Source organism: Oncorhynchus gorbuscha, linkage group LG11 (assembly GCF_021184085.1).
Source record: "Oncorhynchus gorbuscha isolate QuinsamMale2020 ecotype Even-year linkage group LG11, OgorEven_v1.0, whole genome shotgun sequence".
NCBI lineage: Eukaryota > Metazoa > Chordata > Actinopteri > Salmoniformes > Salmonidae > Oncorhynchus > Oncorhynchus gorbuscha.
Window position 1 is genome coordinate 47098379 of NC_060183.1, and position 12355 is coordinate 47110733.

At 42.0% G+C, this 12355-nt stretch overlaps 1 protein-coding gene across 2 annotated transcripts in view; it reads left to right on the forward strand.

Moving 5' to 3' along the window:
- The first annotated feature begins 6842 nt into the window (after nt 1–6842).
- Nucleotides 6843–12355, forward strand: part of LOC124048775 (protein FAM222A-like) — a 36203-nt gene continuing 30690 nt past the window's right edge. The window contains exon 1 of one of the 2 annotated variants that reach the window (XM_046369843.1): nt 6843–7142. In XM_046369843.1, the coding sequence (XP_046225799.1) occupies nt 7141–7142 (2 nt within the window). In that variant the 5' untranslated portion in view covers nt 6843–7140. The remainder of the gene's footprint in view (nt 7143–12355) is intronic. The other variant, XM_046369844.1, reaches the window with a different exon arrangement.

A 12355-nucleotide genomic window follows, 5' to 3' on the forward strand; every position in this document is an offset into this window, starting at 1 on the left:
TCAGGGTGTATTGTTCCCTGTCTATGATTGACAACCAGCACCTGCAGTATTGTCAGTAACAACTGTAAACGGTGGTTTAACACAAATGAAGTAAGCCTAAAAGCATTTTTTCATTTTGCGTAAGGAGCCCTGATAGACTAAAAGCGGAGGGACCCTTTTACAAATTATTCTGCTGTCACAAGCTCAAGGGGATCAAAGTAGTTTCCCTTTGATCAATCCGCTTATTTATAAATTAATTTGTGTGTTTTGCATTGTGTAAGGCTGGCAGCAACAACAGTTACGAGGATAACATTTCTCCATGTATTGTATATCATATAGAACCCGGGTTGGCATGGTAACCTCATTTGCCATTGGGAGCCCTTTTTGAAATTGAAGAATGGCACTCAGGGGTATTGTCAAAACATATTTCAATATTCTTCATGAAAGCAGCTGTACATGTAGGTTTCAAATGGTAATTTATATGACATTGTGCATAATGAGGGTCCAATTTCCTTTTTTTAAAGAACACAGCTGTCAAATTTACTTTAGGGCACAATTAAAGTTCAGATTTTAAGTATGTCTTTTTTAAGGTGTTTATTGGCTCACACAGCGTTATAAATATTCACTGAGGTGAGCAGTAAGCCTATCTGTGCTACAGAGTGAACTGTGATGTGTTTAATATGTGGATAAAATGACAGGGCTGTTTGAAGGCTAATTGAGCAACTGCAAATGAAATGATGATGTGGTCATGAGGTGTTTCTGCATGTCTGCGTAAATAGGAAATGAGGTCACAGATGCAGGATGGCGGGGTAGGGGGTAGGAAGCTTAAGGGCAGAGATGGGTGCAGCTGTTTTACCCTAAAAGCCAGCCAGTGGGAGTAGAGTCCCTTCTGAGAGCAGAGCACAGTATGAGCTGCAGGAGCATTGGCCTGGACACGCACACACAAGCACACACACATGCACACACTTACTCACACAAACACGCACATACACACACATGCACGCACGCACAGACAGACACACACGCACACAAACACACACACACGCGCACGCACACACAGACACACACACACACAAATACACACACACAGGTACACCCTAGATCCCTCAGGCAGACAGCCCCTGCTGTGTTGCCATTAGACATTAGAGATGAAAGACAACTACCCAGATAAAGCTTGCAAATACTATATATGCTTGGAAATACTGTTTGCAATAAATATAGCCCCATGTAGCCCCGATGTGAACAATCTAAAATGTTCATACTACAATTACTGTTGGAGCAATTTGGCTTGTGCCAGTGGTATTTCATTTGGAATCACCAGTACAGTCACAGTCAATCAGTTATCACACAACCTTGAAACCATCCCTACATACACAACATACCAGACAAAGAATACAGCACTCAAACCTTTTGGAAGTGTAATAAAATACATGTATAAAAGAATGAGGCACTTCAGGTTGAACTCAACGACCTCGTGAACAATCCAATTCAATCTGTTTATGATTGGCCTGTGGTGCATTTTGAGCTGATGCTCAATTCAGTCAAGCTCAAACACATGCACACACATGCACGCCTGCAAGTGTTCACACATTTTCTGATAGCATGAAGTAGAGTTCTGTATGACGAGATTGAGAAATTCAAATTGAGCTGTAATTCTGTCAGACAAAAAGGATTCAATGTACCTCTATCTAGCGGGGGGGGGGGGATTGAGTCCCTCGCACCATCAGAAAGTAATCATTTTCTAGCAACAAGCCCTAACAAGCAGCTATCAATAGTTACCATGGAGACTGTGTTTTGAATGAAAGCTGTGTCTGCTGTAAGGCCATATTGCTGATGAAATTATAATTTGCGATGGAAAGGTTGACAGACGTCTGACTTCAATTCCCATTCAGGTGTGTAAGCTTGAAGTTTACTGTTTAGTCAAAGCTCCCATTCCACATATTACAATACTATCTATGTAGGCCAGCCTACCTACAGTAAATGTTGTATTTTGATCTCAGATTTATTTTAAAGCCCTTTCAAAGTGTACTAAATAAAGGCGTCCGCGTGCTTCCCAGCCTAAACAGTTCGGTAGAGTTCATGCATATATCACACAACATTTTGTGATGTTTTTTGTTAGTTTAGGACTTCAGTGAGTGTTTTTTTTTCTGGTGTTCAGGCACAAAAACATTATCGAGAGGGAAGTTGAAGATCGGAGCCGAAGTCTACGCCCCTTAGCTGGTGATAGGTCAACATTAGTGATTGTAGTGTGTTTTTTCCCTGGTTTACATTCGCTGTTCTGCTTCTGTTTTCTCTCTATAAATAATGCCTTGACTTACTTTTTATATTACCCCAATAGCATTTATAAACGTTGGTGAAGGTTTGGTATGGTGTGGCTATTATTAAGCTTTAGCTACTGCAGGCCTATGATATGAAGGCAGTGCGCTCCGGCGCTCCAACTGACTCTGACAGTTGAACTTCAGGTGAGGAAGTCTGTTTCAGCCCTACCAGAATTACTCCTATAATCTAACAATATAATGCTTATACACTATATTTTTATAGAAAATGTACGAATTAGCCTCCTTCTGTACATCTATTTCTGTGTAGCAGACACAGTAGCCATCTGACATAAAGAAATGCATATTGGTGTCGTAGCATGCCACGGGCATATCTCTTACTCTCTGGGGTTAGGCCTAAGCTTCTCTTCATTTATATACTATATATATACACACAATTGAAGTTGGAAGTTTACACACACCTTAGCCAACTACATTTAAACTCAGTTTTTCACAATTCCTGACATTTAATCCTACTAAAAATTCCCTTTCTTAGGTCATATTCCTGATTATCCCCTATTATTTATACCCGTGTTCCCTGTCTGTTTGTTGCCCGTTTGTCTTGCTTGTTCAAACTTACCTGTGGTTTTCCTGTCAGCGCTGATCTTTTCCCAGCCTCTCCTTTCTCGTTCTCCTTGGTTTTGAACTTTGCCTGTCCTGACCCTGTACCCACCGGCCTGACCTCTCTGTGCCTCTCCCTGAGCCTGCTTGCTCTCCTGTACCTTTTCTCCACCTCTGGATTACTGAACTCTGCCTGACCCTGAGTCTGCCTGCAGTCCTGTACCTTTGCCTTGCCCTGGCCTGTTTTTACCTGCCCCTGTTACTACAATAAACATTGTTACTTCGACAGTCTGCATCTTGGTCTTACCTTGATTCCTGAGAGTGTCTGTATCTCTGTAATGTGTCTGTGTCTATCTGTGTATTGTGTCTGTGTCTCTGTTACGTCCATACCCTTGTCTGTACATTATGCCTTGAATCTATTCTACCGCGCCCAGAAATATGCTCTTTTTATTCTCTGTCCCCAACACACTAGACGACCAGTTTTGCTAGCCTTTAGCCGTACCCTTATCCTCCTACTCTTCTATTCCTCTGGTGATGTAGAGGTTAACCCAGGCCCTGTTGCCCACAGTTCCACTCCTAATCCCCAGGCGCTCTCATTTGTTGACTTCAGTAACCGTAAAAACCTTGGTTTCATGCATGTTGACATCAGAAGCTTCCTCCCTAAGTTATTTTGTTCTCACTGCTTTAGCATACTCCGCCAACCCTGATGTCCTAGCCGTGTCTGAATCCTGGCTTAGGAAGGCCACCAAACCTCTGAAATGTCCATCCCCAACTACAACATTTTCCGCCAAGATAGAACTGCCAAAGAGGGTGGAGTTGCAATCTACTGCAGAGTTAGCCTGAAGAGTTATGTCATGCTATCCAGGTCTGTGCCCAAACAGTTCGAGCTTCTACTTTTAAAAATCCACCTTTCCATAAATATGTCTCTCACTGTTGCTGCTTGTTACAGACCCCCCTCAGCCCCCAGCTGTGCCCTGGACACCATATGTGAATTAATTTCCCCCCATTTATCTTCAGAGTTTGTACTGCTAGGTGACCTAAACTGGGATATGTTTAACACCCCGGCCATCCTACAATCTAAGCTAGACGCCCTCAATTTCACCCAAATTATCATGGAACCAACCAGGTACAACCCAAAATCCGTAAACACGGGCACCCTCATAGATATCATCCTGACCAACCTGCTCTCTAAATACACCTTTGCTGTCTTCAACCAGGATCTCAGTGATCACTGCCTCATTGCCTGCATCTGTAATGGGTCTGTGGTCAAAAGCCCACCCCTCATCACTGTCAAACGCTCCCTAAAACACTTCAGCAAGCAGGCCTTCTAATCGACCTGGCCCGGGTATCCTGGAAGGATATTGTCCTCATTCCGTCAGTAGAGGATGCCTGGTTATTCTTTAAAAGTGCTTTCCTCACCATCTTAAATAAGCATGCCCCATTCAAAAAATGTAGAACCAGGAACAGATATAGGCCTTGGTTCACTCCAGACCTGACTGACCTTGACCAGCACAAAAACATCCTGTGGCATTCTGCATTAGCATCGATTAGCCCCCGCGATATGCAACTTTTCAATATACACAGGCTGTTAGGAAAGCAAAGGCTAGCTTTTTCAAACAGAAATTTGCATCCTGTAGTACAAACTCCAAAAAGTTCTGGGACACTGAAAAGTCCATGGACAATAAGAGCACCTCCTCCCAGCTGCCCACTGCACCGAGATTTTGAAACACTGTTACCACCGATAAATCTACGATAATCGAGAATTTCAACACAAATTTTTATACGGCTGGCCATGCCTTCCACCGGGCTACCCATACCCCGGTCAACAGCTCTGCACCCCCCACATCACCTTGCCCAAGCCTCCCCATTTCTCCTTCATCCAAATCCAGATAGCTGATGTTCTGAAAGAGCTGCAAAACCTGGACCAGTACAAATCAGCTGGGCTAGACAATCTGGACCCTCTCTTTCTAAAATTATCCAGAGCAATTGTTGCAACTCCTATTACTGGAATGTTCAACCTCTCTTTCGTATTGTCTGAGATCCCCAAAGATTGGAAGCTGCCGCGGTCATCCCCCTCTTCAAAAAGGGGAGACACCCTGGACCCCAAATGTTACAGACCTATATCTATCCTACCCTGCCTTTCTAAGGTCTTTGAAAGCCAAGTTAACAAACAGATCACTGACCATTTCAAATCCCACTGTACATTCTCCGCTATGCAATCTGATTTCTGAGCTGGTCATGGGTGCACCTCAGCCATGCTCAAGGTCCTAAACGAAATCATAACCGCCATCGATAAGGCAATACTGTGTAGCCGTATTTATCGACCTTGTCAAGGCTTTCGACTCTGTCAATCACAGCATTCTTATCGGCAGACTCAACAGCCTTGGCTTCTCAAATGACTGCCTTGCCTGGTTCACCAACTACTTCTCAGACAGAGTTCAGTGTGTCAAATCGGAGGGCCTGTTGTCCGGACCTCTGGCAGTCTCAATGGGGGTGCCACAGGGTTCAATTCTTGGGCTGACTGTTTTCTCTGTATACATCAATGATGTCCCTCTTGCTGCTGGTGATTCTCTGATCCACCTCTACGCAGACGATACCATTTTGTATATAATTATTTTTAATTTCTTTAATGGAAAAATTAAATCAATCAATCCAAACTGTGCAGAGGCCAATTAATGAATGGAAAGAGACATCTGTTACAAAACACCCAAAAAGTTGAATGACCTTCGGAGATTGTCAAGCCAAGCCTTCAATACTGGGTAAGCCTACAAGGTAGGAGGGATGTATTTTCTCTTTGTCGAGATGGACATAGTCTTTTTATTGTGGTGTCATACACAAACCATGATGTCGATGTGCCCAAAGTCTGTATGTTTTTTTATTGGTTGTGTGGTTTATTGGCAAAGAAACCTGTTGGTGGAATTTCTTTTGCATATATTTTATAGAATTATAAATGGCATCAAAATGTTGAAAATCTGATTTCCTCCCCTGGCTGATAATTGTCTGCAGCCGGTTCTGATTGTAGTGTAATGAAACAGGCAGGGAGAGGGAGCTTGTCTGTGGTCTTTGGCGAACCCTTAACTTTCTGGCCGTAGCCCTGCGTGGCATCGACTGTGACACAAAAGCATGCTGAAATAGCAAAGTCCATCCACGTTTATAAACACAGCTATTGTTATTTGTGGTTGTAAACATTATTTTGAGTTAATTTGATGAGGGGGAGGGTGTTCCATTTATTTTACAGTACAAGGGGAGGGTCATGTAAAAATATTTTTTACTTTGGGGAGGGGGGCACACTTAATTTTTTATGACACCTTAAGTTGGACCAGCCTCTCCCCCCAGTACATTTGGATCTGTCCCTGAGATGTAAAATTGCCCCACTAAGATCTCTTTGACAAAATCTTAAAAATTAATGACAGATTTCTTGAGTTATCTTAGAGTAATTTGTACTATTTTGAGGAAGTGTATACTGTCTACAGGGTCTCAAAATGGACAAACAGTACTAATGTAGCTTTTAAAAAAATAGCTAAGGTCTTTTAACCAAGTATGCAAGCACACTAGTTCGGTTTGGCTAGCTAAATCTAGGCGCCAGCTGAACTGACGCATGCTGAAGCCTTCAGGTCAGCTGGAAAGCCTTTTAGTAAAGGCTTCATTTCTGTGGTAGCCTAATTGATGACACTCAAAACGTCTTATTTCAGAAACCATCTATCTATTGGTGTAGGTTATATTTGTGTTCGATCATGTGCTAATCGAACAACCATGAGTAAATTAAACATATTTTAATCTCCTTTGTTGTAGAGTGAGACCCTGACAGAAGCCATGCAATACCCCTTTAAGTTTTTCCGCGAAATAACAACGTGCTCACCTAGACGCTTGCGGCGTCACCGTGGTTACCGCCTTCTGTTTCAAACGATTGGTTGAGCCGTGGGAATATTCAAATGTACTCTTAATTGATTGGTCGGATGCCCGGTTTGTGCAGTCGGGAGAATTCATTCCTTGCGCTTCGACATCTTTCATTTCGGTCGGCTTTGGGAAGAGAAGAGGACATGGGAGACAAATTGAACTGAATATAGCTACACACGAATTCATTTTCAATATCAACCCATTTGGCATCTCGAACATACTTTTTAAAAGTGGTTCTCATGGATATTTTCAGACCGATAATTCCCAGTCTCATCGGACTTCAGCAACGTCTCTTTGGAAAAGGAAATACGCCTTCCGAACAGGGGAACAACCATCCAGCAGTGGCGAGCCAAAGATAAACAAGCCTTATGATAACACTGAACACTGTATGTAAGAAATAGTTTTTATGTCCTATTCTAGTCTTCGTTGCATTACTTCATTTGACAAAATCTCGCCAGGCTATCGATTCAGTTTAATGCATTGTTTGCGCTCATCAGCAGGTGCATTCATTTGACTAGGCTATGGTTAAGATTTGTAGACCTTAAGAATGATGGGAATGGGAGGGAAATCAATCTCCTTTTATGAAACGTGGTGCATTTATATTGCCTAGATTGTTCTACTTGGATCAAATAAAGGTGAATTAATTAAGTTAATCCATCAATGTCTTGTGCGCAATGAGACCAGTAGCCCACTAATATGCGTATGGTCCCAGACCCAGTCTAGACTTGTTCATTATTTGTCCTGTAGTCTAGAATTACTTTCCTTTGGATTAACTGTTTTATGGAAACACTCTGCCCCCGAATGCGGCATCTATTGGACCTACTTCGAGAGACTGTGGGACAGATTTGTGCAATACTATAATATTAAATATATCGGACTGGGACACAGGGTGGAAGGCTACTTTCATGTTTTTGATGGTCCGCTCCGTATTAAGGCATATCCAGATACCTAACTGCTACGTTTATTCTTTAAATTTATGTTGAGTATTAGACTAGCGTTTTTCAGTTCCCCCTTTGTGCGCATTTGGAACTAGTCATAGCTGCGGAGGGTACTGCTCCACCCACTAAAAAATAATTTAAAATAAAAAATGTTTATATGTATATATATTATATATATATATATATTTTTTTTTTACTCGTATTAGCAGACTTGCCCTGTCCCTTTTTCTGCAATTGTCATTCTAATGGAATCCAGAAAGAACAAAACCCTAACCTCAAACATTTACATCAAAAGGTGTAAAGTTATGGATAAAGACACACAACCTCCACATCAAATTAAATATTTTTATTGGTCAAATAACATGGAAAACTACAATGTGTTGTGCAGTGTTAATCTACCGTCTTTACAAACCACAATGTAAATGTACATTACTGTATAGTACATAGGCTGGTCATCTAGGTTTGTTCCTGTAGACTTTCCATCACCATGAAGAAAAACAATGTGCAATACAGTAATTGAGTACTCATGTGGCTCAGCTGGTAGAGCATGGCGCTCGCAATGCATGGGTTGTGGGTTTGATTCCTGCGGGACCAGTATGAAAATGTATGCACTCACTACTATAAGTTGCTCTGGATAAGAGCATCTACTAAAATGGAAGAGGAATGAATAAGGCATTTCAGTTTTCACAGAAATAAGTTGCAAAAGTATTTCAAGAAACTGGAAAACATATATCAAGTAATTGTTTTTTTTATTCCACAAGTATTATCAGTAACTTTTTTTGTACAGGTAATTATCAGACTTTTCCAAATAAATTGACCCACTGGGCCTTTTACTAGTCCTGTATTAGCGGACCAATATAGAGGTCTTCAGCACGGTACCCCCAAACTACTTCCGTCTGTTATGGAACCCGTCACTGATTGAAAGCTCCAAACGGGTCTAGTCTGGCATGACGTTCCACTCTGTCTCTGAGGTGAGCAGAGTGTTTTTTTTGGCAGATGTACAGCCTGCAATAAAGGAGGACTTATGTGTCAGAAACCCAGTGGTTACAGGAAATGCTTTGAAGTATATTATTGGCCCTTCAAAGCTGCATCCGAAGGCTATCTTCCACGTCTATTGGCAAAGCCGGAGGAGGAATCCTCACACCTCATTGCACCTAGAGGCAGAGCTGAAGGTTGGCCGCAGTAAAGGGCCATGGATTATATGCCGAGGTGTGAAATTCTATCCTGCATGCTTTCCTGGTGGTGTCAGATCATTTATTGGGTAGAGAGCGGTCACATCTTCTTCCCTTCTGAGGTTTAGCAATAAAAGAGCGGCATCATGGGTAATTAACAACTTACTCTACTATCTGACTTTTCTGGCAATGACAAAACTAAAACATTTTTTATTGAAGACATCTTTAAAAGCACATTTCAACCAGACTAAGTCTGAAATGCAAAGTTTTCAGTTTATGTTCTCCGTGTCGTCTTTTGAAGCACATCAGTCCATATGTATGATGGACAGTACTTGACTTGGACTGAAATAGGTGCCGGTACTCATTTTGTTTATATTTAGGTGCAGGAGCTCCACAATACTTTTGAGCTAATATTCTATAAGCTTTATAGCTGTAGAACATTTGAGGTGCCGGTACTATGCTCCAGTGAGCTCCTGCCCAAGTCAGGCACTGATGATGAATAGTCCTGAGAACTCATTCCATCCGTCTCCATGTCTCTTGCCTCAGTACCTGAAAGGCCTCTGTCTGTATAAATGTTATACCATAAAGCATCTGAAACTAAATTAGGGAGGACCTGCTCCCACTCCTGCCCACTCACATAATTTAGCATCATTATGGGATTGCCTCTGAATATATTTAAATCATGAAATAAACATTATGGCCTTTTGAGTAGAGCGAATGTAATTAAACTAAATGAAAAATGCTCTGACTTACCCTCCCCCACATCCCCACTAAGGAAATTGCTTTATTCACACATCTTGAGTTGACATTCAATCCGTTTGACTGGGCTCTACTTTAATAATTCTGTCAAGTCTGCAGTTTGAATAGCAGTGGCAAAAAAAAATGTTACTTTCAGCTGCCACTCTGTGTGTAGTGCTGTATGTTTAATATATGACTGAGCATAAAGTCAATGTAATTACTCTGAAATTGCTTTGGCTTTGCCTGTAATGTCTGTATTGGTTTTGACAGACAACATCCTTCATTTTGGGGAACATTTGGGTTGGAGGAAGGAAAGTGTCCTTGTGTTTATTATACTGGAGTGATATAACCCAGGCCTAGTGGGGATGTCAGACATTTTACTGAGTAGCCTAGTAGCAAAACTGATATATCGGCATACTCTGCTCTAATTAACATTCTAGATATTGGCTTGGCTTGTGCTTTTTCTTGATCTGAGAAACAGTTAAAACGCGTAGCTTTTTATGGCTTGGCCAGCCTGTAGTCAGTGTATCAGAGGCCAGCGGGTAGAATTACAAACAGTCATGTGTACTTCTCCCTGGGGTTTTCAACAGATCACCTCACACCCATCAGCATTTTATCTCCTGATCCATGATGGGGATTTGTCATCTGCTGCCTTGTTTCTCTCTGTTCTCCATGCAGGTCACCATAGGAGTAGCTCTTTTGAAGGTTCTGCGTTGCCCCCCCCCGGTCCACTCGTCTAGCCACCCAAGTTTTAATGTCACGTGCACAAGTACAGTGAAATGCATTTCTTGCAAAAACCCAACAATGCAGTAATCAATAACAATACTAAAAATAACTTAAGGTAGAACAACAAAAAAACACAAGAAATAAGAGGAACACGATAAAGTAAGTAAGTAAGTAAGCATACCACGTACAGGGTCAGTCTCAGTGCCATATTTACAATGTGCAGGGATAATGGATGGATCGTATGTTATGCCTCTTTGTTGCATGTTATGCTCTGCTATGTTTCAAACCAATGAGGTTTGTGCATATTTAGCCTGGAGTTCTATGAATATCTTCGCTGCTATCATTTCACCAAGAGATTTGGAAATGATTTTGGAGTGTGTAGGTGACATGCACACCCCACATTTCTCCACCGGCTAAAAGAAAGAAAGAGTGATGACAAAAAAAAAAAGACATTGAAAATAATTCTGCAACACCACAGGTAGGGGCTACACGAATATCACATTGTATTATGTATCCCGCAGTTACTCTGCAGGAGGCTATATTGCCTACTGTGTGCAGCAGGCCCACCCACTCTCAAGTGCCGGTGAACTGCGAGATAGAATTGATATGTTCAACCAGTCTTTCCCTTTATGCAGTCCTTTGCGCTTCATATCCAACACACAGCTAGGCTATTAGGCCTAGTCATGGGGCAAAACAAAATGGCTATTATTACCAAGATGGTTTGTTGATGTTAACCTACTATTGGGAAGTTGTGTTTCCTGCCCAGTGACTGTTTGCTCTTTTTGTGTTTGTGAGATCGAGAGAGTCAGTGGAGGTAAAGTGACCTCAGAGAGTGCATGGACGGCCAATCCCCCTGCTCTGCTTAAAAGGATATTGTCAATGGCTTGGTTGCTAAGCTATTTCTCCCATGCATCCATAGTAATCACCTTTTATCTCCTAACAATGTCATGTGTAATTATGAGCTAGCTGCCATCTTTTGAAATCTGCCTAATTGGTCTTTTTATTTTATTTTGATGGGATGAGGAGGCTAAGAGACAGGGGGTTAAGGGTGGGGGTTAGATTGGATCTCTGGGGTCATTGGGGAGGGGGAGCTCTGGGGGCTGTCGTTGCTGTGCTTGCCATTTGAAACAGCCCGTTGTTTTGTGTACATTATGGTGCTCAGAAACCTCCAAGAATACACATACTGCCTGATTGCACGCGAAGCAATGTTATCTGCCCTTACTGGGAAGGCAGCAGGCAGAGGTCATTTTGGATTAGTCCAGGGACTAAAGTCCTCTTTCTCCAAGAACGGTTTGGTTTTTCCATGCCGCCCTGTGAGGACCAGAGCTTATCATTAAGTGTGGAAAAGGAGTTCTCTCCAGTGTGATTACCCTGCAGGGAGCATTTTGCCAATCTTTTCTCATGACTTCTCTGTTTTTATTAAAATGTTTAATGACTTGAAGGAATCAGTGACCCTTAACAGCATAATGAATGGCCTTGCCTGCTCTGACAGGAGAGAGAGGGGGTGGGGGGGGGGGGGGGGTGTATGGAGGAGTTTGGCAGTGAAAGGCACTGTAGCCAAAGCTATACTGTAGGAACATTTTTCCATCAGGCAGGCATAGCTGCCACTTCGTCTCTAGAGGGTGGGTAAGCAAAACAAACAGTTAGGGTTTAATAATCCATTCTTACATCAAGATCCTAAGGACATACAGAGACTAATTAAAGGATTTGTTCTTGGCTAGATTGAGAGCATAAACTCAATCAAAGTACTTGTAAAGCCCAGTAACAATGATTGCTTGAGATGAGAATCTATGAGAATATGAGAATATTCACGAGAGGTCTAACTTGACTTGAGTCTGCCCTGTCTGCGGTATAAGCCAGTCCAGTCTAGTCTGGTTCTGTAGACTCTTCTCCAACCATGCTAATCTGTAGAGAGAGACAGAAGAACATCTGTCACTATGTTTTGACTAGAAAAGCTTCCATCTCCATGTGTGCTCTAACTGATTAAAGACAAAGACAGGCCTTTTGTTTATTGCCTGGGTTCATCTTT